Source organism: Tripterygium wilfordii, chromosome 11 (assembly GCF_013401445.1).
Source record: "Tripterygium wilfordii isolate XIE 37 chromosome 11, ASM1340144v1, whole genome shotgun sequence".
NCBI lineage: Eukaryota > Viridiplantae > Streptophyta > Magnoliopsida > Celastrales > Celastraceae > Tripterygium > Tripterygium wilfordii.
Genome location: NC_052242.1, coordinates 392,457 through 419,188, shown reverse-complemented (window position 1 = coordinate 419,188; position 26,732 = coordinate 392,457). Strand labels below are relative to the sequence as shown.

The following is a 26,732-nucleotide window of genomic DNA, read 5'->3' as shown; positions in this document are numbered from 1 at the left end:
CATGAAACTGGGCCCTCACATCTTTACTGGGCCTGTTTGTCAAATCCTCATAGCAAATAGCCTAAATTTGTAGATAAGTGACAGCCCACCTTCTCTACCTTTTCTATACTGAAAAAATATAAATAAAATCAATGGTCAAATTTTGACTACAAATTGTTAGGTTTGATATTGAGACAGCCCACTTGATCATAACGTTAATTATTTCCCCACTTGAGAATTACGAGTAGTTTATATGACCACTCATGTGTGTAGTATATCATGGATATCTCATGTTCGAGCTGAGTCGCCTTTGTATTAAAAAAAAATATTAATATTATCTTTTGGTGAGGGGTACTTACCACCTCATAAATTTTAGGCTCTAACTATTTCATCAAAATATTATAAAAGAAACAATTATGTCAATATTGATATACTGATTATCATTAACAAAATTGGGAACAAGACAATAACAAAAAACCCTAAAGAAATTGAAAAGTCATAAGCAATTTTGCCAATTTAGGAAAGAGGATCAGGTGGGCCAGCGTGCTCTGTAACAATGCCCTTTTTATTTTTAAATTTATCGCTTTTTGAGGGTGAAAATCTGAACCTATTATATATACACACACAAATTTGTGGCAAAGAGGAGAAGACAGCGAGAGGAAAAAGAAGTTGCAGAGTCTCCCGTACCGTGTGACTCGGTAAGATTTTATTTTATTTTTAATTTATAGATTTGTTAGACTAGTAGTTTGGTCGCCGAGAAACTGAAGGAAAACGAAGCAAAGTTCTAAGAAAATGTATGGGAATCTCTGTTTTTTTTCTTTGGAGTCATAGAAACTGAAGATTAGTACGAGGTTTTATTGTACTCTGGGTGTCGAGAAATCGAAGGAAAAAAACAAAGGAGGTCCCAGAAAATGAATATTTTCTCTCTTGAATACTGCATGAGCTGGAAACTCGTTTATTTTCATAAGTTGAATTTTTTTATCAGTTTATTATTAGATTTTCACATGCTTCTTTGCTCTGTATAATCCTTGATTATTTGCTGGCGCTACTAGGTCTGCTCTCCTGGGATTTCGATTTGATTCTAGGTATGATTACTGCTGCTGCTTCTTTTTTTTTTCCCTGCAAACTATAGGTCACATGTTTAATTTCTGGAAACGGTCTCTCCACATAATATTATATTTTGTGGGGTAAGGTGTGCATACATTATGAGAATTTTGATTTGGACGTAGAGTGGAGAATTTTGCTGTTTTAAGTTAGCATAATTTGGTTCAAGTTGACATATGAGAAGTATGTCTTTTCCCTTTTTTATTGATCTTACATCTCTACTCTGCCTTATTGGGCTTCTACAGTTCTCTCTGCTGTAGGGAAGCTGATGATCATTGAATATCTTTAAAATGATAAACAGTATACCATTTTAAGGACATTTACATGTAGGAAAGGGATTAAATTGCTATGCTCCTTCATGCTATATTTGTTGATGTTGGTGGCTCATATTTAATATCAGTTACCGAGAAAGGTAATTTTGTAAAATTAGCGTTCCTACGGGTTAGGGTTTGGTTCACATATACATATACATATGTGGTGTAACCCTACTTTTAGTGAGAGTGGAAATATTAGGCGCCTTGCTCCCTTGGACGTAGACGCTTTATTGAACCACGTAAATCCATTTGTTCATTCTCTCTTGATTTCTCTTTACGTTTTTGCTTGTTGTTTTTATCTCCATACTAAGATCTGTTTTATATTCTATAGGGTCGTTGCTTCTTTTGGCATGGGTTTGGATCAAAGGATTCAAGAGTTACAGAGTAATGCAGACAAAACGTCCTTGACAATATGTGTGCATACGTTTGGTGATTTAACTTACGTATCTCCAGTAGTGTTCTTATATCTGCTGAAAGAATGTTATGTTCATGGTAAGATATTTTCCCATTTTAATCAAATGATCTTTTGTCCATAGTAACTGTAATTCTATTATGGGGTAGGTTCCGGGTATTGTTTAAAGACATAAGGTTGCTCTCTGCCTGTTGATTTTCTTTGGGAGTCAAGGAGACACGCAAAGATGCATGCCTATGTTCACTGAATGCCATACCCTCACTCTCTCTCTGCCTTCTCTCTAGTTTTCATTGGAGCCTCTTACTCGAGCAGCATTACTAGTTGAGATTACTGGAAACTAGTATGTGTATTTTGTAATCGGCCCCTCTTGACTGGTCACTTTGATGTTTGTGATTTAGACCCATTTAGTGGTCCTTGAAGCTATTTGACCATTGAAGTCTACTGACTGACCTGATCTTTGGGTTTTACTAACAATAATGATGGTGTGACATTGGGCTATTATCCACTGACAATGCTTTTGCTGGCCTGTTATACTGAGTTTAAGGTGCATATAGTAATCTTGTTTCGATAATCTCTTAAAGTTTTTTTGTGTAAAACTCAACCTATTCTGTATCCTTGATTTCCAGTCTTGCAAAACCTTTTCTGGTTTTCCTCTCTACTGAAATAGATAGTTTCCTTGGGATTATATTATTTGTTGCAACCAAACAAAACAGTGCGGTGATGCATTTCAATCTAATATTTTCCTTCTCTTGATGTTTGCTGAGAATTTTGGATGCTCACTCATATCTTTTTCTTAATGTTCATTTCACAGGAACATGTAAAGCTACTAAGAAGTTTAGAGCTCTTCAACACCAAGTCCATCACGTACTATGTAATTCTCCTCAACCTGGACCGGCCAGTTTTGTTATCCGGTGCCTGGTTGTTCTGCCCATTCTTGAATTGTATCGTGAAGGGTTCAGTCACTTGATTATATCTGCCCTTTGTCGTTTTCTGAAACAAGCGGTTATCGACACTAGAGATACCCTGATAGCAAAATGTCTGGCTACACGGTTATTTATTCATATCGTTCGGGGTGTTATCGACCATGATGAGAGGATTGTTGTGAAGATACTTGAAGTTTTTGATGTCAGGTTGACAGACATTGAGGAAATGATTTGCCAATTAAAGCCTAATAGTGATCACAGGTTCGATGCGGCAAAATCATTTGTGGAGCAATATATATTTAAGTTGATAGAATCCCAGTCATATATGACCGCAGTCAGTTTGTTAAAGCACTTTTCCATCCGCCAGTCTGGGGAGTCTTTTCTCCACCAAATGATGCAAAACAATCAAAGCAGAGCAGCTGAGAAATGGGCAACGTTTATGGGAAGGCCAATGTTATGTGTACTCGTCCAGGAGTACGTTGACAGGAATATGCTCAAGAATGCTTATGATACCATCAAGAAAAACAATCTTGAAAAGGAATTTCCAGATGTTTATCATAAGTGCAAAGAAAGGTATATTTAAATTGTGACTTTGTTGGTAAAGACATATTTTTTTTTACATGTTATGCATTTGATAGTTTTTGTCCCTCCTCCTGCCTGTCACTCCTATCTTCCATTTTGCACCACTAAAAGAAAAAAGTACAGAAGCATATAACAAGGATTGTATAAACTTGCAGCTCCCTAAAGAGCCTAGCTGAAAAGGCATGCTGGGATGTTGCTGAGAGAAAGACCTATGGTGATAGACAACTTCTTGAATATTTGGTGAGCGGCTTCTTGCCTTGGTGACGAGGGACGAGTTTATATCTACTCTTACATCTTCTAAACTGAAAGCTTTGCTTAACTTTTTTGTGTTAATGAGGTTGTTAATTGTTTTGGTTAAGGTATTTTCAACAATTGCATTTGGAATTTTTTTTGAATAGTAGAAAACATTCCCATGCACTAAAAGAATCAATGTTTTTGTAATTAAATTTTATCTTCTTTCCATTTATGTTCCTTCCAGTAGAAGTTCCAGAATCAATTATTTTTTCATTCTTCATGATTTTAATAATTTATTGTGAGTTATGATTAAAACATTTAATTGCCCTTGGTTGGCTGACATTTTTGGTAATATATACTACTGCTTTGGCAAAACGTGGACAAATGAGGTAACGAGGTTGAAGGTTCTATGGCTGTTGTACTCCTATTATTGTGAATGATGATTAAAACATTTAATTGCCATTGGTTGGCTGACATTTTTGGTAATATAGACACATGATTTTTTTTTGTGAAGGTTTATTTGGCAATGGAAGCTGGTTACTCAGAGAAGGTTGATGAATTGTGCGGTAGATACTCTCTCGGAGGTTTTCTAAAGGCCAAAGGTGTGCCACATGCTCACTTGCATGCATCAAAACATATCTAGCCTTTGTGTCAAAAATATGATCAGGGTGACATATCATGTGTTTTGTTGAATTTAAGTAATAACGAACACTGCATCTGACGTAGTGTATGCGTCCATCATTGTTTCCAAAAATCTACATTTCTTGACATCTTGTTGCATAGTCGATTACATTGTTTCCAAGTCTCATAGTTGCGAGTACTAACAAGAAAAATGTTGAGAGGATCATGATTGAAGCAAGCTGTTCATGAAATATTTGGTTTTAACTTTGTTTATACTTTATATAGATAAATAGCAGACTCTAGATTTTATTAGAGTTTCCTCTAAACAAGCTTCACGGCTCACCTGAACTGCATGGGCTTGGCTTGTGAGGCTCATCAACTATTTGGCTAGTTTTCTTCTAAATGAATTTATGCATCTTTCTTTATTGGGTGAATATTGTTGTCGGAGAACTATTTCTAATGCAGGTATCATGTATGATAACTCTCTAAGGTTTAAGGCAGGTTGAGCTCGAACTTGAACTTCTTAAAATTCTACGAACCCAAGTAGTAATATTTGAAACTGGGGTCAGTTTGGTTAAATTACAGGCAGCCTCATATAGATTTAATATTTAGTGATCTTTGAATTTGTGTTGGTAGATATTGACATAACACAGAATATTTTTATTGTTGGCTTGATCTATTTATATTGCATAAAGCTATCAATTGCACTTGAGATACAAATTTTCATAACTTGTTGATGCTAACAGTATTATTAATTTACTGTGGTGTAATTTGACATAATTAGATATCACATTTCTCTTATTTGATGTTGTTCAGTACCAGAGGCAAATCTATTGCAACGTAGGTATTTACAACTTAATGAATTAGTCGTGGGAGATGTTGTTTGGGTTGATGAAGCTGATGGTTTGTGTGAGGCAACTTACCACATTGAAAACTGCAAAGTTGTGGGTATTGATTGCGAATGGAAGCCCAACTATGTGAAAGGCAGCAAACCAAACAGGGTAATCATAGTTGGGAGTTTGTCAATGTCGTCTACTCTTTGTTTTTTTTTTTTGTCTCAACTGCTTTCTCTTTTGTTTATTCCTGTAAATATCTGTACCGTCCAGAATTGTTCTTTTCTTTATGAGAATGGTTTTTATTATATTTCAGGTTTCTATCATGCAAATTGCTTCTGATAAGATGGTTTTCATCGTTGACTTGATAAAGTTGTATGAAGACGTGCCTCATGTACTAGACGACTGCCTTAGTCGCATTTTGCAGTCTCCTAGAATCCTGAAACTTGGTATGACAACTGAATTAATTAATTAGAAATTGCTCTTTCCAACATATTAAAATCAAAGTCTCTGTTGTTTATGGCGAGAGGAATTTTTTCCCCACTAACCACTGTTTTATTCTTATGTAACCTTAAGGTTATAATTTTCAGTGTGATACTAAACAGCTAGCTCATTCATATGGAGAATTGAAGTGTTTCAAGCAGTATGAAATGCTACTTGACATTCAGAATGTATTTAGAGAACCTCGGGGTGGTTTATCTGGGCTTGCCGAGGTATTTAAAATGCGGAGTACAGCACTTCTCACCTGACCATATCTCTTCTAAAATCCAGAATTTTTTTAATTTAATAATTTGCAGGATATTTTGTGAAATCTTGTTTTTGTACATTTCTGAATCAGAAAATATTGGGAGTGGCTTTGAACAAGACAAGACGAAACAGTGACTGGGAGCAACGGCCTTTGAGCCAGAATCAGGTGAATCCTTTTTGCGTTTGTTTTTGTTGGGTTAGTAGATCTTTAGAGCTAAGAGTTGCTTGGTAGAAGTCATTTTTTTAAATATTTTCTTTTGTTTATGATTTGAAATACCTGAAAATCTTGTATCCTTTCCAAAGACAAGTGAAACTAAAGCAAAATGTTGTTCAGCTAGAATATGCTGCTCTGGATGCAGCTGTACTTGTTCACATATTCGCTCATGTCCGCAATCATTCACATCCTTCCAATGTTCCAGAGGGGCATGAAAAAATTGAATGGAAATCCCACATTGTAAGTACATTTACCTTAATGAAAGAAATACAGATGGTATGCTTTCTGCTGGTCGCGACTCGAGCATCTGTCGGAAATGCGTTTTTCTACTGCAGCTTTATATTCATTTTTCTTCTTTCTCTTTTTGTGACTCCTTTTTTCTCTTGTTTTGGGATCCATTTTACAGGTTTGTCAGAGGGATAAACCCAAGAAGTCCAAAAAGGAATCGGTAAATAACAAAGAGTGTGAACCGGCGGCAACTCATGAGCACAAGCAATCAAGTTAGCATCACACCAGGCCTTTTTTCTTTTCCATCCTTTTTCCTTTTCCTTTTCCTTTTCCATCTTATTTAAACAATGCACATTGTAAGTATTTCCATTTAGTTCAATAAGTAGGGAACATCTATATACTATTGTAAAAATGCAGTCTATTTCTACGGGAAAAGGAAATGCTTTGTTCTTAAATCAGAGTACTCGTCCACTCTTTCCATTTTATTTTTATTTTTAAATATGGAGAAACCACCCAGTCCGGCTCACCCTTCGAACAACTGAGTCAGCATAAATTTTGGGTCGCATAAATTTTGGGCCGCATCATATTGACGATAAGTAATACTGGATTAAAGCACATGCAAGATAAATGGGCTTCTAATCTCTCCTTGAAAGTGGATAGACTCAAGGAAATTGGAACCCCACAGAAATTAAATCAATTTACTAAATTACATTAATACCACCTAATTCACATTTACCATGGCAAATGTCACCAGTTTTAGCTTCTCGTGGGGGTAACTTTTGTGCCCAATTTTCACTAGTTAAACCCCAATATTTTTGCTTTGAATAGTTGGTTATTGTCCTCCATTTTTCAATCTTCTTGTACAGGTTGAAAGAATAAGGCCCCGGAAATCAAGAGTACAGAAGAAAGGACGTTGCCATCATGGGCCACTTTAGGGCTTAAGGTAGGCCACCACCAAAGAGGCCCAAACAATAAAGACATTTGCCAGCTTACAATCTTATTCCTTCTACAATAACATCTTCAGGCGCAAAAATGAGCTCTGAGTGCATGAAAACCAGCTTATTCTCAACCTTGACGAACTCTGATTCACAATATTGCAGTAAGAGGGTGACTTATATATAATCATATCTAAACAGAAGGTGTAAGTCTTCTCACTCATCCAATGAAGCGAAGGTAGACAGGATGTTCTTCTTGAGAGTAAATTCGTCGGCCTTCGCTTGGTTGATTGACTGCATCCACAAAACAACAATAAGAAATAATATTTGGATGTTTAAGAAGTAACTCTAGAAAGCAATGTCTATTATGGAACATTTGCAACACAACACCGCATTGTTTGCTGTCATCCGAACAACCGACTCCAATATCAGTTGCCACAACCATTTATAATGGCACTAGACAAATTACCTTATCAAGCATGCGCTCAAGCCGCTGAATTTCTTTCTTAACATAATCTGCACCTTTCTCCGCACTGTTCTTGGCAGCTTTCAAGTAGATCTTACCATATCTGTAAAGAAACAAATACTTTTAAGAAACATAAATGTTGACTAGAAAGAAAAATGAGAAACACAAACCACTATTGCCCTAAGATTAGCACAGCGGGACAGCCATTAAGCTTTGCGCCACTGTTCGAGAGACTAAGTACACAGCCAGTCAGACAACCTTGCAGAGGAGCCCTTCAGATTTTCAACTTCCTCTTCCATCTGAGAAAGGATGGCCTTCTTCTCATCATTGCCAGCACTTACAAACTCTTTAACCAAGCTATCCAGAGTTGAAATTATCCCAGCCTTATCAATAAAAATATAAAAACCGTCAAAGACATGAAATAGATAGTTGTGATGTGGCCTGTTTAAGAATATGTATCCTCACTAACTTTGGAAGTAAGTTGTCCTTGTCCATCCCGACTAGTGCCACATCTGTCATTAACGAAAGAGATGAAATCTTCCAAATCTCGGCCGCCACCATAATCTTCACCAGCTTTGTTGCTCTTTGGAAAGAATTTTAAGGTGGGATATCCACTTACACCATACCTGCACAGGCAGCATCCCCTATCAGCCTATCTAACATTTCTTTCTTTCGATGTAACATCATGATTAACTGTTATAATTTATCAACACAAATCTAACATCAGATAAAATGAAACCCCATTTTATAAGGATGAAATTAATAAAATAGTATCTCACTCACTTTTCAGCCAAATCCTTGTATTTGTCAGCATCAAGATTGGCGATCACAATGTCTTCATCCAATTTGAATGCTGTTGCAACCTTTTCATAAGTCTACAAGCACAACAAATGACAATGATAGACCGAATGTTGTTTGTGGCAAGACAAAGGCTACAACAATTATACACCTCATGCCAGATTATATACTTACAGGTGCAAGTTGTTTGCAGTGGCCACACCTGCCAACCAAATAAAAACAAGAAAGGTGCTCAAGTAAGGGGCCTCAAGTTAGTTTGCATGACTTGGAGGAAATAGGCTCATCATTTAGGATGTTTTATGCAACATATTCCAAGAGGGAAATGCAAACAAAATTAAGCACCAGTTCTTACCATGGTGCATAAAACTCAACCAAGACATCTTTTGTTTCATCCAGAACAACTCTATCAAAAGTGTCTGGAGTTAGCACCACTATGCTGGATGGTATTGTAGCTATCTTCACGTTGGTTCCTGCATTTTAAAAAAAATAATGGGAATATGAAAAGTCTTCAAATCTGGTTAGAAATACCATGCTGATCAATGAGGGCTGTTTACTGGGATAATAATAATATTATGCCTGAAAAATGAAGATCCAGCAAAGATATAAACCCTACACTTTGCAGGAATATCAACAGTTTTTTCAGGACAACAATAGTTAGTAGAAACTGCTTATTTTCCTACCTCCTTCAGAATTCACGAACACGGCAAGGGCTTCTGCATTACGTGCACCTTCATACCTGAAAGATTTGAAAAATCTGAATGATATAGAATATTTTAAGAATGAACAAAATCATTGCATAAAACTCCAAGGGGGGGGAATAACGTGTTGACTTTGGGGCATGGAAACCTCTAAGCAGTTTTCCTTTGATGCTTCCTTGTTGAAAATAGAAAGTGACAGGGAAAACAGAAAGGTACAACACTCACTTTTTTGGTTCCAAAGACCCTTTGGGAAACCATTTGATTGTGGGGTATCCAGAAACCCCATATTTGCTGCAAAGGCTCTTATTCTCATCACAGTCAACCTGCAGGAACAACCAACAGATGATGTAGAAGAAACATATCAACGAACAAGCAAAGGTCGTAATTAATCCTCTTTTAAAAATCCTTGTATTTATAGAAAGTCCCAAAACCCTTAAGAATTTTTTTTTTCTAAAGACAATGCAACTTCTAAAAGAAGAAAATTATGAGACTTGGTTTAAGGAACTGACCTTTCCAATTAAAACAGATTTTGCCTTCTTAAAGCTTGTACCTAGCTTCTCAAACTCTGGAGCAAGCTTTTTACAGTGCCCACACCTGCCATGGGAAGAAAACCAACTTCAAGTTTTATAAATAAAAAATCAGAAATAACAGAGATGACCCGATCATTCAATCTGACTTCCAATGCATGTAAAACCCTTTGACATATGAAGATTCATACGCATTTGAAATCCAAAAAGATTTCTACTTTCAATTATGGACTATAGAACTATCATTATACTCCTATTCTCATCAATTTCAGGCTGAAATTTTCAGCTAATCGGATACACACAGCAGATTCAGCTGAAAAAAAAAATGATCCCCAACCGAACGCGAAAAGACTCTAATAACCCAAGAAATCAAGTTGCAGATTCATCACTCACTAAGCTACCATATCAAGCTAACTCCTACGCAATACAAAAATATACTTATTTACACATGCATGCATATAGTATACCTATATACATTACAATATTACATGCATGTATGTCTGTCAGCCAAATGAGAAAAAAATTCAATCTTGATTATTTACTATGATAACGAAAAGTTTGAAATTTTGATTTTGATTTCGAGAGTAGATAATCGGCACCAGGGAGCATAGAACTCGACGAGAGCGCTGCGATCTTGGCCAACCTCCTTCTCGAAGCTTTCTTCCGTAAGGACTACTACATCGTCTGCCAAAACCCATGATCCAAATAGCAACAACGAAGCTACGGCAACAAAATCGAATCGAATTCTCGACTTCAACATCGTTTAAGCGATCCTTCCTTTTGTTCTCTCTTCTGCTCTTGCTTCATTTGCTCGAGTTGAAATGGGCCAGCAGCTTCCGACCTTCCGAGTTCCAAACTCAACGAAATCGGGCCTTGTCCTCATTTCAGGCCCGTGTCTTCCTGGCCCAAGTCTTCTTTTCATTCATTCATTGTGCAACTTTGCGGGCTTAGGGCTATATTTCTTCTCATCAGTCGGTTGTTCCCGTTGTTTCATCAATTGGGTTTTAAACTCAAAATTAGGTCTTATTCAGGGCGCTGAAATCCCTTCCGATAATTAGCAATCCTTTTGCTTTGTTCGGAGCAGTTCGACATGAGTAACAATGTGAGTCCTGATTTCTTATTCGGAAGCTTCTGCGAAAAATTACTGATATTAGTTTTCTTTTGAATTTATTTTTGAGGGTTGCTCAGATATCTAATTTTTCGGTAAGTTCAACCGGGTTTTGATTTGTTTTTGGTGATTCTATTTTACTGAATTTTTTACAGGCTGCGGGGGTTGATAACACCTTCAGGAGGAAATTCGATCGGGAAGAGTATCTTGAACGAGCTCGTGAGCGCGAAAGACAGGTTATTTAGGCCTTCGTTTCTTCAATCCCTAACTGTTCTTGCGTTTTCTATTTCTGGGTTTTTTTTTATAACATCTTCGTGGCTGATTTTTTTTTTTTGGTTCTTGTGGTGCTCAGGAGGCTGATGGGAAGTTTAAATCAAAATGTAAGTTTATTACTTGGTTGATTATGGATTTTTTGTGATTGGTTTGTTAGAAATACAGGGTTTTTAGAGTGATGGATTTTGGGGAATTAAACAATGTTTTTCATGAGCAGCAAAAGCTCCTCCAGTGCAAAGGAAGCCTTTGAAGCATAGGGATCATGACGTGGACCTGGAATCTAGATTGGGGAAAACTCAGGTTTTTTTTCTTCTATAATGTTCTTTCACTAAACAGATTTATTTCTTTGACAACTGAAAAGAGAAAGGGAAGAAAAATTGAAACTAAAGTGAAAATCAGTACACATTGTACATTTGAGGTTTGGGACTTTGCTTACATAGTTCAAACCATGTACTCATATTTTTTTTTACTGTATAATTTATGCAGATTGTTACTCCAATAGCACCATTGAGCCAGCAGGTACTATGTTTTTATCCTTTACTTTAGTTGCTATACTGATTCATAGTTTTATTACTGGGTAGTGGTGATTGGTGAGTGACATTTGTTTTGCTTGACATATGTGCTGTGAATACTGGTCTTGAGTCAACAAGTTAAACTATCGGCGTAGTCTTTTAAATCATCCATTAACTTACATGTACACGGACTGATAATCATTTATTAGTGAGAGTTGAATATTGGCTTGGCGGGTTAGTGTTTGGCTCTATGCTTGTCAACAGTACTTCTGGTTTAGTTTTAGCGCGATGAGGTGGACACTAATGAAAATTGGGAACTATATTGTGAGGTTGCTTATGGAAAAGGTTATCATCTTATATTCTGTTATATATGTCTAATGATAATGTTGTGCACAGAGTTCCGCCGTTCCGGTGATATTGACAAGTATCTATAGTCGTCAAGCTGATTCATGTTGATCTTACCTTAGTTGAGGTTGTTTATTAACCAAGTATGGCTCTCCATTATCTAAGGTGTTATTAGCTCAATGCCATTCCATTGGCTATTGCTTTTTGACGTAACACAATCTAAATAGCAATGCAGTAAAGGAATGACAGTAAAAGTTATATGTGCTTTTTGTAGGATGAATTGAACCAATAGTGTTTAAGCTGCAGCGAAATAGTATTCTGGTTGCACATTGGCAGCAAGACTTATCTCATAGCTTTTGTTTGGGGCTGTGTATTTGGAAAGGGATGGATGGGGTTTCCTTAATATGTGGTGGCTTATATGTTTCAACGATTCTATTGCAGGCTGGATATTACTGTTCTGTTTGTGAATGTGTAGTAAAGGATTCTGCCAACTACTTGGATCATATCAATGGAAAAAAACGTATGTGGTTACTTGTGTACATTTTCTTTTTTGCTTTTCTCATTTTTTCTTTGATCCACTCTCAATTATTTTTGACGTGATTTTCTTGACTCTCTCTGTTGGTTTAATTCCTTAGATCAAAGAGCTTTGGGCATGTCCATGCGTGTGGAACGAGCATCTCTTGAGCAGGTACTGCCTATACATTATAATTTGTAGCAATAGTAGGATAATAGAAAAACTAACAGGGAACTCTTTTTCCTCAAAGATGAAAGCATTGTTAACATTACTTTAAAAAATTATATACATCTAAAAGCCATAAATCTTTGGGGGTGATGCAGGTACAACAAAGGTTTGAACTTCTCAAGAAGCGGAAAGCTCCTGTAAGCTTTACAGAACAAGGTAATGGTTGGAAGGATGAGCAGCACTTAAATTTTTTGGCTTTTTTTTTAATCAGATGTGCAATTTTCTTGCTACAAATTGACGCTTAATGCTAAACTAATGAAAAACTGACTTCTTATTCTTTTGTCAGACCTTGATGAGCGTATTTTAAAACAACAGCAAGAAGATGAGGAACGGAAGCGCCAACGACGAGAAAAGAAGAAAGAGAAGAAGGTTGGTACAATTTCAAAATTAATAGAAGTATTAGATGCATGCACTCTCCATATTTCTGATGGAGGTTAGTAATTCTTTACTATGTCCTCTCCTCAATTTTTAATCCTGGAGAGAGGTGTGTGAAACCATTACAGGAAAGCAACCATTAAGCCTTTTTGTTTATTGCGGATTGAATAAATCACTGCTTCCATAAATAGTTTGAAGTTCCGAGAAATGTGTTACCTGATAATTATATGTCCATCTTATTGCACTAATTTCTGAAATGACAGAATCTTTGGCAAAACTACTTCGTGATGGCTTTTGATTTCATTTTTTTCCTTTGCCAGAAAGAGAAGGCAACAGCAGAAGAGGAAACTGAATTAGATCCTGACGTTGCTGCTATGATGGGATTTGGCGGTTTTGGTTCATCAAAAAAGTGATGATGTTTGATGACTCCATACTCTATGAGGATTGAACGATGCTGCACTTGTTCAGATTATTGTTTTCATAAGATTTCCGACTCCACAGAGATCAGCGTTTTGCTCGGGATGACAGCTTCCAGAAAATGCATTATTATACCATGTCAATATCTTCTTACCGAATAGTGAGAATAGATGTCTTTATTTTTTGCTTATTGACTTGTAATCTAAATCTTTAACTGTTCAAGAGAACTGGTGGAATGATTGGTCTTTGACTGAACAATTTTGAGAGTTCGGGATAAGGTTCATTTCATGCTCACCATTTAATAGATGTGAAACGTTTGAACTGTTTTGATGCCTATTCCTATTGCAAATTACGTGAAAACATTAGCAGCCTCTTGTGTGTTGCAAATGTATGAGACTAACCAATTGAACAATATATCAATGAATCGAAAACTATCATGCATAGCATACAGTGCAGAGAGTGGTTTCAAGCAATCGGGAGAAAAGGGGTTCATCCTTTTTATCTAGCATGTTTACAATAGACCTGACCATCTCATTTCACAACTAATTCATTCACTAACTCAATGATTTCAATCAAGAAGTATATAATTCTCTCTTACAATGTTTTATCAAAACATGAGCAGCACAAATTATCATATCAAGTTCACTGTTATTTATACTACTACTTCAGAGTCTAGAACTGCGTAGCTCCTACCATGTTTGATCAAGAGATGAGTAGCACAAATCAAAGCCAGATGCTAGCAAATCCACTGGTAATGCTTAGTATGAATCCGTTGGAATATCAATGGTTGTATGAAGTCGTTTGCTGATCAAATCTTGATGCCCAGCCAGGTCTTGATTCTGACGCTTGCAACAGCGGCAATTTTTCACTACATACTTCTCAACAGCTTCTGTGCAGTCAGCCTGCTGTTCAAGTGAACGTTCACTCTTGTCTTCTGTGGGCGAGATCGAACTTTTAGCAACAGAACAGCCATAGTTGTGTCTTTCTTGTGCCGTCACATCTGTATGGACCATGTCACAGTTGCCTTGATCACAGCACTTCGCCTTGCCAGATTGAGGTCTATTAATGTCAGCTGAGTCAATGCACTTGTCATTCCCACATGAGCCGGAACTGAAGGGCCTCGGCTGACATTCTGAAGGACATATTTGTGTACAACAAATTTTCTCACTTATTTCCAGGACTTTTTTCTCAGAGCAACATTTCTGGCGGCTATTCTTGCATGAGTCAGAACTAAGAGACTTGGGCTGACTTGATTGTGTACAACACTTCTCAGTCTCACATAACTTATCAGCTTTCTTCTCAGAGCAATGAGGCTGAAGGCTGTTCCCGCATGAATCAGAACTGGAAGGCTCAGGCTGATATTTTGAAGCGGATGATTGTTTACAACACTTTTCGGTCTCACATAACTCCTCGGCTTTCTTCTCAGAGCAACAAGACTGAATGGTATTCCCACATGAGTCAGAACTCATAGACTTGGGCTGACATGATTGTTTACAACAATTCTTGGTCACACATGACTCCTTGGCTTTCTTCTCAGACACCTCCTGGGGCTTTTTCTTGGAGCAACAATGCTGACGGTTATCAGAAAACTGGCTATCACCAGTGGTATTGCATCTAATTTTATGCGTGCTTGTATTTGCTCCAGGTTTGTCAATTCCTCGCAAAAGCAGCATGCTGTTAAAAATTACTAGCAAGCATGTCCCGGCATCAGCAAGAACGGCTGCCCAAATAAGTGGATGACCTGCAAAGGCCAAGCCAAGGATGGCTGCCTTAAGAGAAAATGACAACATGACATTTTCAATAACTTTTCTACTAGCTTTTCTAGCAAGTTGAATGCCTTTAGGTATTTTTCTAATGTCATTTGACATAAGAATCACATGCGCTGTCTCGGTTGCAAGAGCTGACCCTGCAATGCCCATTGAAATCCCAATATCTGCAATTGCTAATGCTGGAGCATCGTTAATGCCATCTCCAATCATGGCAGTCAGCCCTTCCCTCTTAAATCCTTTAATAATTGTTCCCTTGTCTTCAGGAAGAAGCTCGGCATGGACTAACTCTAGGACATTGCCTAGCTGCAAGTTATATGTGAAATTGTTAAAACTGATACCTACGCCAATGTCGGCAGCAAAACACTATTTATACATACATACATATATAGAAGCAGATTTGAGTCTCATCACAGGATTCCCAACGGTAACAAAATTGGGTTCTATACCATTTAAAACAACAATTGTTGTTCCATGGCCACAATTTATCAAGTTAAGCCTTATGCAAACTCAATGAAAAGATGTAAAATTGCAGAACAGAGTTTTATTTCCAATACCCGAACTCAAATCCGAATTGATCCCATTATTACTCCCAGAAAGTATGTTTTGACTTTTACTTGATTCGGTAATTACTGACCAAACTAATAGAAAAACTTGAAATCGAAATTAACGAAAAGCAATTCAGTAATGCCAAAACTAGAACTCCACTAAATGCTCAAAACAGATGTAATAGAATGAGTAAATCATGTCATATCAAGATCTGCAAGGTTAAAGATGGGGACTTGATTTGCACCTGTTGTTGTACATGCAATGCCGCTGCATTACTATCTCCAGTTAGCATGGCAGTTTTAATTCCCAGTAACTTAAGCTCCTCTACAGCCTCAATAACTCCTGATCGACAAGCATCAGAGACACTGAAAATTCCAGCCAGGGATGCCCCAACATATATGTATCCAACAGTCTTTCCACCCCGTGAATCACCTTCCCGAGTTGGAACTAGAGATTTATAGACAACAAGAGTATTTAGAACATGCAAGAATACAAAATACCAATGCATTTTATTTGCTTAGAAAGAGAAAGAAAATAGAGTTTAAAACCTTAACATCTTTTCAACAACCCAAAAGAAAAAATCTGCCTACATCAATAAGAAATGATGACATTAACTATAATGCTAAATGTAATTGCAGCAAAGGTTTTCACCTGTTCCACACCCAGCTCTAAGAGCGATTTTTTTATTTCCAATATACACATCTATCCCATCAATTCTTCCATAAATTCCTTCCCCAGGAAAATTCTGAAATTCTTCCACATCTTCTGACTTCGGCTCGATGGAAAGTGACCTTCCGTAGTCCACAAGCGCAGCTGCCATGGGGTGACTTGACTTACTCTCAATGCTTGAAACCCTTCAAGATTGGCAATGCTTGTATTAGCATCCCCTTGACAAACATATAAAAGATACATTTATAGTATATAAGAGAATGAAACGATTAGATAGAGCATCTGGTACTTTAGAACTCAGAAGACAATCAAATACATCCTTGGTCAATAAAAGCATTTGGAAGGCATCCAATATTATTTTTTCCAAATATTTAACATGCTACTTGTTTTTCTTGGAAATTGTTCCAATTTGCACAGTTCACCTCCAAGAAAGGCCTAATTCCACAGCCTTCAAACCACTCGAGGCATAGTACATAAAACAAGTTTTAGATTTAGATCAGGGCATATTTGGTGGAAACACACATTCTAATTTTACTTTACAAATCAAAACAATAGCTCCTGAAATCTTTGGTACGTAATGAACGTTATAGCAGATGAAAGTTGTTCTTACCAGTAAAGCAATGAGTTGAGATTAATGTCATTGCAAAGAGATCGGAAATCAGTGACAACAAATTCACCTCTAGTTATTGTGCCAGTTTTGTCAAAAGCCATGAGCTTGATTTTGGCAAGAATTTCAAGATAATCGCCCCCTTTGATTAGAAGACCAGATGCTGCTGCCTTTGTAAGTGCACAGAAACTTGCAACAGGGGTTGAGAGGACAAGGGCACAGGGGCATGCACTTACTAAAACAACTAAAGCCAAGTGAAACCAGTGGTTGCGATTGTTAACTCTTAATGCAGCTGGGATCACGGCAAGACAAGCTGATATAATGATCACCACTGCAAAAAAAATACATGAAACGCAAGAAATGAAAATAAGCCTTTACATGACAAAGAAAAGAAAGCAACATCCAATGTGAAGCAGCAATGCGCAATGCTTACAAACTTAATCACATCGGTTAGGATATGTCTGATGCATACTGTTAACCCATTGCCTGATGCGTTTTTGGAATAATGGCTAATAACAATGTCTTTAGACTAACAATTTTCTCTTCCATTAAAAAAAGAACTTTCTCATCCACATCAAAACAAAGAATAGGGAGTTAAGGCAATGCTTTCGGTGAAGTTGAAGTTGAAGTTGAACACACAATAATAAAGGAGGAGAATAACAAACAAACCTGGGGTATATATCTGGACACATTTGTCAATGAATCTCTGAGTTTTTGACTTGCTGTTTTGAGATTCTTCCACTAGCTTTGCCATCTTAGACACCACACAGTCTTCAGCTAAAGCAGTTGTTTTTACACTAACGTAACCTGGAAAAACAATAGAACAAACAAATATTCAGAAGCCATCACCTTGAAGCCTTTGTCAATTAAAAAAACTTGAGGAGAGGATAGAGCAGTAAACCATTCACGTTGATAGTGCCAGCCAAGACAATGGAATCAATTTGTTTTGCAACAGGAAATGACTCCCCAGTTAAAGTTCTCTCATCCACTTCACATTCACCATCTACTACAACTCCATCCATGGGTATGAGCTCACCAGCCTTAACTGCAAGGATGGTGTTCAACTCGACATTGCCAACATCTACTTCTTCCCCAGTTTTAGCGATGACAGCTTTTTGAGGAGCAATGCTCATCATTGACTGCATCACCGAACTTGCCTAAAAAAAGTATTTCAAATACTTAAATTTGCTAAGCAAAGTTTAATTTTTGCCTATTTATTCCTAAAAAGTAGCAGAGAGGAAAGAGTTTGTAATTCGATTCATGTAGTAACTCTAAATAGTTAATTTCTACCTTGTGGCTTGCCCTCGACTCAAGCCATTCTGCAACAGTGAACAGAAAGACAATGGTTGCAGCTTCAGTATAGTTAGCCATCGCAATTGTCCCTATCACTGCAAAAAAGTAATACATTGTGTGTTAAGTGATCAACTGACCAAGAATTAACCCATCAAGCCATAAATTCAACTCTCTCTTCTAGGAAGGGTCTCACTTTGAAATGAGTCTAATAATGGTTGTGACTCAACATACATAACTCATTTTCACATGAAAGCTATATATAATTTTCAAGAAGAAGAAGGTGATACAATGACGCAACAACAAGCTAATGAAAATCTCTCAGGAAAAAAAAAAGAAGAAGAAGAAGAAAAAAATACTAGCAACATACAAAGTCTTTTTTAGGTAATAATTTCTTAAATCTATAACCGAAATTTGATTTCCTTGGACTATGCGGCATATTAAAATGTGCTTTGTTGGACTATAAATTTATTTTTCTCCAAAAGTGAAACAAAATGAAGGAAAATTATCAGTATTAAGAAAATGAAAGAAAATAAAGCAACTTACCAGAAATCAGAACTAGAATGCTTATATCAATCCTAAGATTCCTCAAGGATGCAAAGCCTTTTTTGACAACCGGAAATATGCCGACAACCGCCGCACCAAGAGCCAGCCACCGCAAAGGATAGTACACGTATTTCAAAAATGAGAGTAGAAATAACACACCACAAGCAATTATGAATGGGCCAGGCCATTTTTTCTGGTGGTTGGTCTCTCCATATGCTCTTACATTTGCTTCTAGCCTTGCCTGATTTAGCACCTTAACTGTCATCAACCCATCATTAGTTAATTGTCTCTGTACCTTATTGCATCCTAGAGGGCCTACTTCACTCATTCGCTGCAAAAATTGCGAGAGTGTTTGGGCAAACCAAATAAAACTAGTTGTTTGTAACTTGTCACTCATTATTTATAGACCCCTAATCACTTAGTTGAGCGGTAAGAAACCCACATCTCTATCCAAGCCCGAGGCCTGAGTAAAGTTAACATTTTCATGTTACCCCAAAATCACAAGCCGGCCTACCTATGACAAGGTGGTCTGATTCATACATAGGAAAAAAAAAACTACATATCTTGAAACAATCGCTTAATTTTTTCATGGAAGTAAAAGGGATTATACGAATTACCAATTTGAAGCTGAGAAACACGAAGGTTATCATGGAGAACAATGACAGTTTTTGTTGGAACAATAACAGAAAACTCTTTGATTCCATCAAGAGACTTGAGTATATTCTCAACCAGGGAAACCTCTGTTGAACAGCAAATACCCAGCACTTCAAAGTAGCTTTTCTGTAACTTTCTCTCCTCTGTAGACGTTATAATTGATCTGCAAACAAATAAACAGTCAATTCAGTTATTTGAACCCAAAACAGTTGGGGGAAAAAGAATCTGTTGCCAAGCGTAAAGAAAGAGAAAACTAACCCTCTCAAAATGGAAGAACTTCTCCAACTTTCAATTGCAGAAGAGCATGAAGAGAGTAGGAAGCTACGAGGTGGCCTTGTGCCCTGGTCTCCAAGTAGAGGTTGATTCACTGAGATTAAACAAACATGGGAATCAGCAGAAAGCACTTCATTTTTCTGTCACGGGAGTAATCAAGTTTCTCTTGCGGATCTTTGCGCACTTTTATTGGGTGCTAACGTTAACAACAAATATTTTGCAGTTACACAGTAAATCCAATATCCACAGTGAAATGATTCCCATGTTATAGGTGCTGGCTGACTACCCATGCATAACGGGTATTTCAGGTAAATTATCGACGCACATAGTTGAAAAGGAACATGGGATGGGAGTTACCTGTTTCTTCCATTCTGATTCACGACAAATATTGCTCAAAACCTTGTGCAACAAAAAGAAAACCCCGTCTCGCTATAGCAGTCGCGTCTTCCTGCTGGTGCAATTGAGCAACTTCAACGTTGGAGTCTCTGTAAGTTTTAAATCCAAAATCCGCCAAAGTCAACGAGGTTTCGTGATTCCATTGTCCCATTCATGCCTATGGGTTTATTATATGACATAAATTCTAATTAAAATATCCAATGATAATGATCTTGGCACACCCAACGTGACGATGGCACAAGTGATTGATGCATCTTTCAAATTTGAATTGGAAATTATCTATTCATTCTTAATTACCCAAGCATTGTCTTTCAATTATTTATATGTGTGATATTTCATATATGTCTCAAGTACAAGCCTCCTCATCCCCTTTTCATGTAATATAAAAAAAATGTTCATTCCACCTTTTTTTTCCATAATTTTGGATTTACTATGTGACATAATTGTAATTAGGGGGTGACAAAACTCTGACCGGTTGGATGATCGAATTTGTCCGACTCAAACTAAATCAAGTTTGAACATAATTTATATGTCTGAAATCTGGGTCCAAACACAATTTTTTTATCAGGTTTAAAACTGGGTCTGGATTCAAACACATAAATCTTGTTTAATTTACTTGTCCAAATCCTAACCCGAATTAGTTTCTTGTCCAATTTACTTGTTCGAATTTAAAATAATCCATGTTTGGTCAATTAAGTGCGTTCCAAATCTAATCCAGGTTAAGGTCCGATTAAATATTTCGTAAATACATATTGTGTGTCCGACACGTAATAGATTTTTTTGTCACCCCTAATCGTAACCATTCGGAATTTGTTTTATAATAAGGATGGTATACATATGGCAGTACCATTTCTTTCTTATTTTTTATTAAGAAATCGAGAATGACGCCATACAAATTACAAACTCGTCATTTGGATATTTGACATAGGTCAACATTCAGGCCATTAGGTCCGCATACACAGAAATTTCTCACCTGAGTCAAACTCAGAACCTTTCAAATCTATAGAATTGACCCTATAAGGATTTACCAACTAAGGTGGTTGCACCATTTTTTCCATTAAATATATTATTATTATTATTGTGTCTACAAAAAAAAAATATTATTACTTTCTATATATTTATATTTAATATGAAAAGGTTGTTATTTTATTTCTGAAAATAGATTTAATTTCGTATCAACCCCATTAATTCCCATTAATTAATAGACCTAAAAAATAAAAATGCTTACCCATTCCTTGATGTGGCATCCTTTTCCTTTTGGGGTCTTTTGGGAAGATGGGTTATGGACCTTATGGTCCAATTATCAAATGTAAGAATTGGGCCTGTTTTTCCGTAAAGTGGATTTAGGTCCATCATAATTTGTCTAGGCCCTATTTCTAAACCCAAAAGTCAACAAAATCACGCAAAGTTCCTCTAAGAATTGGGCTTCTTATTGTCCGTCGATTGTTTGCAGAGCAGGGATACGAGGGTCGCCGCTGCTAAGGAGACCAAGGCCAAGCTTGAGGAGCGATTCAAGACCGGCAACAACAGGTGGTTCTTTACCAAGCTGAGGTAGGTTTTGAATGGTTTTGTTGCAATGTCGTTTTCAATTTCAGTGTTTTGATGAGCCATTCCTTTCTGGGATTATTGGGAAATTTATCAATGAACATACTGAAGATGTAATCTTTTTCACGATTCTGTATCTGTAAATGCATCATTGAATCAAAGATCTTGATGGGTTGATTTCACAAAGCAGAAACGCAGGGAGATGAATGTGACACACAGGCACATGGCCTTACATATGTGTTTTATTTTTACAAAAGGGAGATAACACACTGCTACAAGATTTAGTTAAAGGCAGGTGAAGGACAATAAGGAGTAGGAATTAAGTACAAATCATCCTTCCTGCAAACTGTTGCAGCAAAGGCCTCTGCCATGTTGAGATTTTCTGGCACCATTCCATCAGCAAGTTTCCAATCAAAATAGTACAAGAACTGTGAGAGTGGAAGTTCAACATTTGCCAGGCCAAAAGCCATTCCAGGACACATCCTCCTTCCAGCACCAAATGGGATGTACTCAAAGTTGGTTCCCTTGTAGTCAATGGGATTGTCTAAGAACCTCTCTGGATAGAACTTTTCTGGTTCTTTAGGCCAGTACTTGGGATCTCTTCCAATAGCCCATCCATTCACCATTACTCGGGTTTTGGCAGGTATTACGTACTCATTGATCTCACAACTTTTTGCATTTTCTCTTGGGAGTAATAGAGGACCTGGAGGATGTAATCTCAGTGTTTCTTTAATGACCAACTTCAAGTATTTCAATTCAGGAATTCCTGTTTCATCAACACTTCCTCTGCTATCAAAAACTTGCCTCACCTCAGCTTGTGCCTTCTTCATCACTCTTGGGTTTTTGATCAGTTCTGCCATAGTCCAATCAACTGTTGTTGATGATGTTTCAGTTCCAGCAAGATATATGTCCTGGAAAAAAAATACAAATTTGTTGTTAGGTGAATGGTTTTCAAAACTATTCATTGATAATGGAAAGATATTTACACAGATTATTGCTTTGATTTCTTCCATAGATAATGAAAACTCGCTGTCACCCTGCTCATGATACGTCAAAAGAACATCAACCAGATCTTCATTTCCTTCACTCTTTCTTGTGTTGAGGTTTATGTGTTCATCGATAATACTTCCAACAATCCGGTCAAGCTGTTTATGCAGCTTCTCAATTTTAGAACTTGCCCCGCTAACCAAATGAAGAAATTTCATTGAAGGAAACATATCTTCTATATTAAATCCTGATGCTATCTTCAAGAGATCCTTTAGGATTGAAATGAACTCTTCTTGGTATTTGCATTCATCACTGAAGGCCATCCTTGAAGACAAGGTACATGTGGATGAGTAAATCTTTGTAGTCAAGTTGATGGATGTTCCTGCTTGCGAGAAAATCCATTGGATCAACTTTGACAGCTCCTTTTCTCTCGTTGAACGGAATGATTGGACTCGTTTTGCGCTCAGAAGCTCCTGAACACAAATTTTCCGTCGTCGCCTCCAAGATCCATCAGATGGTGAAAAGGTAATGTCTTTGTAACCATAACTCATGATTTCCAAACTATGCATTTGGGGCCTTGAAGCAAAGACTGTGTCATGAGTTTTCAATACCTCTTCTGCATATTCTGAAGAGGAAACAACAAGGGTTTGAATTTCTCCAAGTTGTAGGAGCATCAACGGTCCGTACTTTTTCGCCAGTTCTCCTAGGGCACGATGGGGTGGATCAGAGCCACCCAACTGATGCAAGTTCCCTATAATAGGCAGCTTCCATGGCCCTGGAGGCAGATTTGAAGTTGACCCATTTGCTTCAAATCTCTTCCACACTTTCAGAACCATAAACATAAAGAAAATGAAGCCGAGAAGGATCGAGACCGATGGAAATTGTAGGAGGTCCATGAGGAAAATGATAAAATTTTCTGCAATTTTGAGTTTTGTTAACTTCAAATCACATGGTAGAAAAGAAAACTAATAAACTACTTGATGCAGGGAGCTTAGGTGCCATAACGAATAATGTCAATAAAAACACTTATATATTATATCAGTAAAATCTCTCACAGTAAAATCATCAAAACACTTGCAGTACATGTATCGAGTCAACAAGATTACACAACTATAGAGCTAAGAACTTAACAACTCACCAATTAATCAGCATAAAGCTTCAAAGAGACTGAGATGATGATGATCGGATCGAAAGCTAGACCGAGAATCACTCTCGGATCAACGAGTAATCAACGTTCTCCTGAGTCCTGAGAGAATCCCTAAACATGAAGAAAAATCTACCTTTCTCTAAACATCATCAAACAGTTCATATATGCTCCATAAGCAGTTTGGTTCGATGTGGGTTTTATTGGGTTGGGCTAAAGAGATAAATTCCTCTTGTGGTAGTTTTAAGTCACTTTTAACTTTTACTACCATAGGCTGCATCACTCCTTCACGGTACATTGACAGTCTTGACATTTGATGCCTTTGTTGTTATATTGTCAATGCATGCTATTATTAGCTTTGTCAGCATCTGCTAGATTCAATGATTGCACCTCTGTCTATCAAAAAATAAAGACTGCACCTCCGCATTTCTCTGTTTCAAACTGCTCGGTCTAAGTAAACCATAGCTAACTATTTTCAGTTTTGGCGGCCTTGACTATGAGTTCCGGCTATTAGTTGACCGCATTCACCTTGGGCAGCTGATTGGGCACATGAAAGAGCCCGCAATCCTCATCGATTAATGTGGGAAGATAAGGCGATGTAACATTTGTACATACTCGGATGAGCAAGAGCTCATGTCATAAATTGTGATAATAGAAACGTATATAAAACTTGAACTCAAGATAACCTGTTTATGCTAAGAATTAGTGCGGTCAAGTTTATTATATCACCCAACGAGCTATTGTTAGTAGGTAATTAGATGCGAAATAGAAAATCCGCACTAAAGAAATTAACCGCCAGCGAAAGACTTGTCCGCCACACACACAAATACAATAAATTATTAAGATATTTGACTAGTAAAACAAGTTGACCAATCAAACACATACAAACAGACATGAAACAAAGATAACATAGAAATACATGCTGGCATAACATGAGAGAAGTCTCACAACACCAACAGTTGTAAGCACATATGATCAGGCATGTTGCCTTGATGATTGAATACCAAATATCTGATAAACAGTGTGAAGAGAAATCAAATGTGGATGCTGCAATAACAGTTGTGGGTATAGATAGAGAGAAGAGATTCCATACTAGCTAATTGAAGGTTCAGGGCTAGAGATTAGGTTGGTCTTAGAATAAAGTGGAAGGGTGGCCATCTGAAGTCAAGTATAAGAGCATCCACAATGGTGTTATATTTAACATTGTTAGCAATACTTTTTGGATAAATATAGTGCTATACTCTCACAATGGATATAATGGAGTGTATTTCAAGTACTTGAAATGTTACTTTTTTGATAAATATAGCGCTACATGCACACAATGGGTGAAAAATGACACTTGAAAATTTAGTTGTGGAAAAATGATACTTGAGAGTTGGAGTATATATATAGTTGATGAATAGTGAAGAGAGAGATGATGAAAATGAGGAGAAATGTGATAAAAAGAAGAGAGAGGTGATGAAAAGAAAGAGAGAGAAGATGAAAAGAAAGAGAGAGAAGATGAAAAGGAAGAGAGAGATGATGAAAAGGAAGAGAGAGAAAATAGAGAAAATGAATATAGAGTGTTGGAATTTATGGAGTGTTGATGAATAGTATTATTATGGGACCCACACATCCAATTAAATTGTGCCACATAGGAAAGAGGAGAAGAGAGAGAATAATTTTGAAGTGTTGTATTATATTATACTACTGTGGATGCTCTAACTGGTTGTTAACTTGTTATTGGCAGACAATGCAAATTATCCATATATTCAGACATTTAGAAATGTCTGCTATGTGGCCCTCCTCCCCACCTGCCTTCAAGAAAAAAGAGTGTTTTTAGTGATTGTGGTCCCCTCTATGTCGATGCTCGGACTAAATCACATAAAAGTCAATATTGGCAGCATGACACGTAAGCGAATGCACGTGAGTACGATGTTGATTGTAGAGGAAGGCACGATGGTAACAATAACAATAATTTAAAGCTGAGAGAATGGATGCAAGAAAGATAGCTATACTAGTGATTCTCAAAAGTAGAGATCGGGAGTCAACAAGTTTTAGAGAGCTGATAGTTTTCCCTTAGAGTGTGTTTGGATAGAGGGATTTGGGGGAGGAAATAGAAGGAAAAGAGAAGGGAAGATAATGGAAGGGAAAATATATTTTCCTCTCTCATGTTTGAATAGATAAAAAAAGAAAAAAAAAAGAAAAGTAGTTTAATTTACTAGTTTATCCTTATTTTTTATGTTTAAGTGTTATGTTCAAGGGTAAAATAGGTTTTAAACTTCTAAATAACTTAATTATTAATCTCTTCCCTCCAAATGACTCCATTTTGGGAGGAAAGAATTTTGACAAAAATTTAATGAAATCTTCTTCTCAAATCCCTCCCCTCAAATTTTTATAAACTATCTAAACAAGGGAATTGGAAGGAAACTCTTTTTTCATTCTCTTCCCTTCCCTCCAAATCCCTCAATCCAAACACACTCTTAATTCTCCTTTTTCTTTGGGAAGAATGGAGAAAAAGAAAAGAGAATATTTATAATCTAGGTGAAATAAATGGAGATGATGTGACATTGTGTGGGGACAGATTTCAAGAATAATATGGAGAAGGGATTGAGACGATTGGTCACTGATGAATAAAGGTACAGGTCTTTTATTATGGCTCGTCCTTTGGGATTGGACGAATGCAAGTCTTGAAATTGCTTAGGGTAGTAGACCTAACTCTAACTATAGGCCATCCACAACAGACACTCTTAATAAAAACTCTAAATGTTCAGTTTTTATACACTTTTCATAAATTTACAGTTTCTCAAAAAGTACATCAACACATCAGACACTCTATCTCATACTCTAAACCATTTAAATATTAATTTGTATAATTATTTTTATTAATTTAAGTTTAATTTATTTTACCATATGAAAATAATAAATGAATTGACAAAC

General features: G+C 36.9%; 5 protein-coding genes across 5 annotated transcripts; 2 read left to right on the top strand and 3 right to left on the bottom strand.

Annotated features, from left to right (window-relative positions):
- The first annotated feature begins 553 nt into the window (after positions 1 to 553).
- On the top strand, positions 554 to 6,649 carry LOC120008533. The gene is made up of 12 exons (XM_038858889.1): positions 554 to 677; positions 1,032 to 1,064; positions 1,729 to 1,889; positions 2,621 to 3,305; positions 3,470 to 3,554; positions 4,063 to 4,150; positions 4,986 to 5,170; positions 5,319 to 5,451; positions 5,579 to 5,715; positions 5,841 to 5,915; positions 6,084 to 6,203; positions 6,370 to 6,649. Exons 3-12 carry the CDS (start codon positions 1,748 to 1,750, stop codon positions 6,466 to 6,468), a joined length of 1,749 nt encoding a protein of 582 aa, XP_038714817.1. The 5' UTR covers positions 554 to 677; positions 1,032 to 1,064; positions 1,729 to 1,747; the 3' UTR covers positions 6,469 to 6,649.
- Positions 6,650 to 7,081: 432 nt separating this feature from the next.
- On the bottom strand, positions 7,082 to 10,492 carry LOC120009277 (protein disulfide-isomerase like 2-1-like). Its single transcript, XM_038859799.1, has 12 exons — positions 10,215 to 10,492; positions 9,598 to 9,682; positions 9,314 to 9,411; positions 9,071 to 9,126; positions 8,743 to 8,860; positions 8,565 to 8,592; positions 8,376 to 8,467; positions 8,062 to 8,218; positions 7,851 to 7,975; positions 7,596 to 7,695; positions 7,347 to 7,420; positions 7,082 to 7,272 (listed from the first exon to the last, which is right to left on the bottom strand). Exons 1-12 carry the CDS (start codon positions 10,373 to 10,375, stop codon positions 7,257 to 7,259), a joined length of 1,110 nt encoding a protein of 369 aa, XP_038715727.1. The 5' UTR covers positions 10,376 to 10,492; the 3' UTR covers positions 7,082 to 7,256.
- A 70-nt stretch (positions 10,493 to 10,562) lies between these two features.
- LOC120009278 (zinc finger matrin-type protein 2-like) lies at positions 10,563 to 13,721 on the top strand. Its single transcript, XM_038859800.1, has 10 exons — positions 10,563 to 10,717; positions 10,879 to 10,959; positions 11,076 to 11,103; positions 11,214 to 11,296; positions 11,483 to 11,515; positions 12,295 to 12,373; positions 12,489 to 12,541; positions 12,691 to 12,751; positions 12,882 to 12,964; positions 13,291 to 13,721. The coding sequence occupies exons 1-10, from the start codon at positions 10,706 to 10,708 to the stop codon at positions 13,381 to 13,383; spliced, it is 606 nt and encodes a 201-aa protein (XP_038715728.1). The 5' UTR covers positions 10,563 to 10,705; the 3' UTR covers positions 13,384 to 13,721.
- A 176-nt stretch (positions 13,722 to 13,897) lies between these two features.
- On the bottom strand, positions 13,898 to 20,259 carry LOC120009276 (putative inactive cadmium/zinc-transporting ATPase HMA3). The gene is made up of 11 exons (XM_038859798.1): positions 20,099 to 20,259; positions 19,727 to 19,835; positions 19,432 to 19,631; positions 18,815 to 19,072; positions 18,269 to 18,366; positions 17,880 to 18,135; positions 17,648 to 17,785; positions 16,982 to 17,309; positions 16,354 to 16,556; positions 15,947 to 16,149; positions 13,898 to 15,459 (listed from the first exon to the last, which is right to left on the bottom strand). The coding sequence occupies exons 1-11, from the start codon at positions 20,109 to 20,111 to the stop codon at positions 14,146 to 14,148; spliced, it is 3,120 nt and encodes a 1,039-aa protein (XP_038715726.1). The 5' UTR covers positions 20,112 to 20,259; the 3' UTR covers positions 13,898 to 14,145.
- Positions 20,260 to 21,833: 1,574 nt separating this feature from the next.
- On the bottom strand, positions 21,834 to 24,038 carry LOC120009452 (cytochrome P450 71D11-like). Its single transcript, XM_038860062.1, has 3 exons — positions 23,808 to 24,038; positions 22,669 to 23,585; positions 21,834 to 22,593 (listed from the first exon to the last, which is right to left on the bottom strand). Exons 2-3 carry the CDS (start codon positions 23,563 to 23,565, stop codon positions 21,964 to 21,966), a joined length of 1,527 nt encoding a protein of 508 aa, XP_038715990.1. The 5' UTR covers positions 23,566 to 23,585; positions 23,808 to 24,038; the 3' UTR covers positions 21,834 to 21,963.
- Between the last annotated feature and the right edge of the window lie 2,694 nt (positions 24,039 to 26,732).

Coding starts and splice junctions, on each gene's coding strand:
- LOC120008533 (XM_038858889.1), top strand. CDS start 1,748: ATGGGTTTGGATCAAAGGATTCAAGAGTTACAGAGTAATGCAGACAAA. Junction 5,171..5,318: donor AAGGCAGCAAACCAAACAGG/GTAATCATAGTT, acceptor ATTATATTTCAG/GTTTCTATCATGCAAATTGC. Junction 5,452..5,578: donor TCCTAGAATCCTGAAACTTG/GTATGACAACTG, acceptor TGTAACCTTAAG/GTTATAATTTTCAGTGTGAT.
- LOC120009277 (XM_038859799.1), bottom strand. CDS start 10,375: ATGTTGAAGTCGAGAATTCGATTCGATTTTGTTGCCGTAGCTTCGTTG. Junction 9,127..9,313: donor GGGTCTTTGGAACCAAAAAA/GTGAGTGTTGTA, acceptor CAAATCTTTCAG/GTATGAAGGTGCACGTAATG. Junction 7,421..7,595: donor TTGAGCGCATGCTTGATAAG/GTAATTTGTCTA, acceptor TTGTGGATGCAG/TCAATCAACCAAGCGAAGGC.
- LOC120009278 (XM_038859800.1), top strand. Junction 12,542..12,690: donor AACGAGCATCTCTTGAGCAG/GTACTGCCTATA, acceptor GGGGTGATGCAG/GTACAACAAAGGTTTGAACT. Junction 12,752..12,881: donor TGTAAGCTTTACAGAACAAG/GTAATGGTTGGA, acceptor TTCTTTTGTCAG/ACCTTGATGAGCGTATTTTA.
- LOC120009276 (XM_038859798.1), bottom strand. Junction 18,367..18,814: donor CATTCTAGTTCTGATTTCTG/GTAAGTTGCTTT, acceptor ACTTTTTTGCAG/TGATAGGGACAATTGCGATG. Junction 15,460..15,946: donor CATTGCATGTACAACAACAG/GTGCAAATCAAG, acceptor TATAACTTGCAG/CTAGGCAATGTCCTAGAGTT.
- LOC120009452 (XM_038860062.1), bottom strand. CDS start 23,565: ATGGACCTCCTACAATTTCCATCGGTCTCGATCCTTCTCGGCTTCATT. Junction 22,594..22,668: donor AAATCAAAGCAATAATCTGT/GTAAATATCTTT, acceptor TTTTTTTTCCAG/GACATATATCTTGCTGGAAC.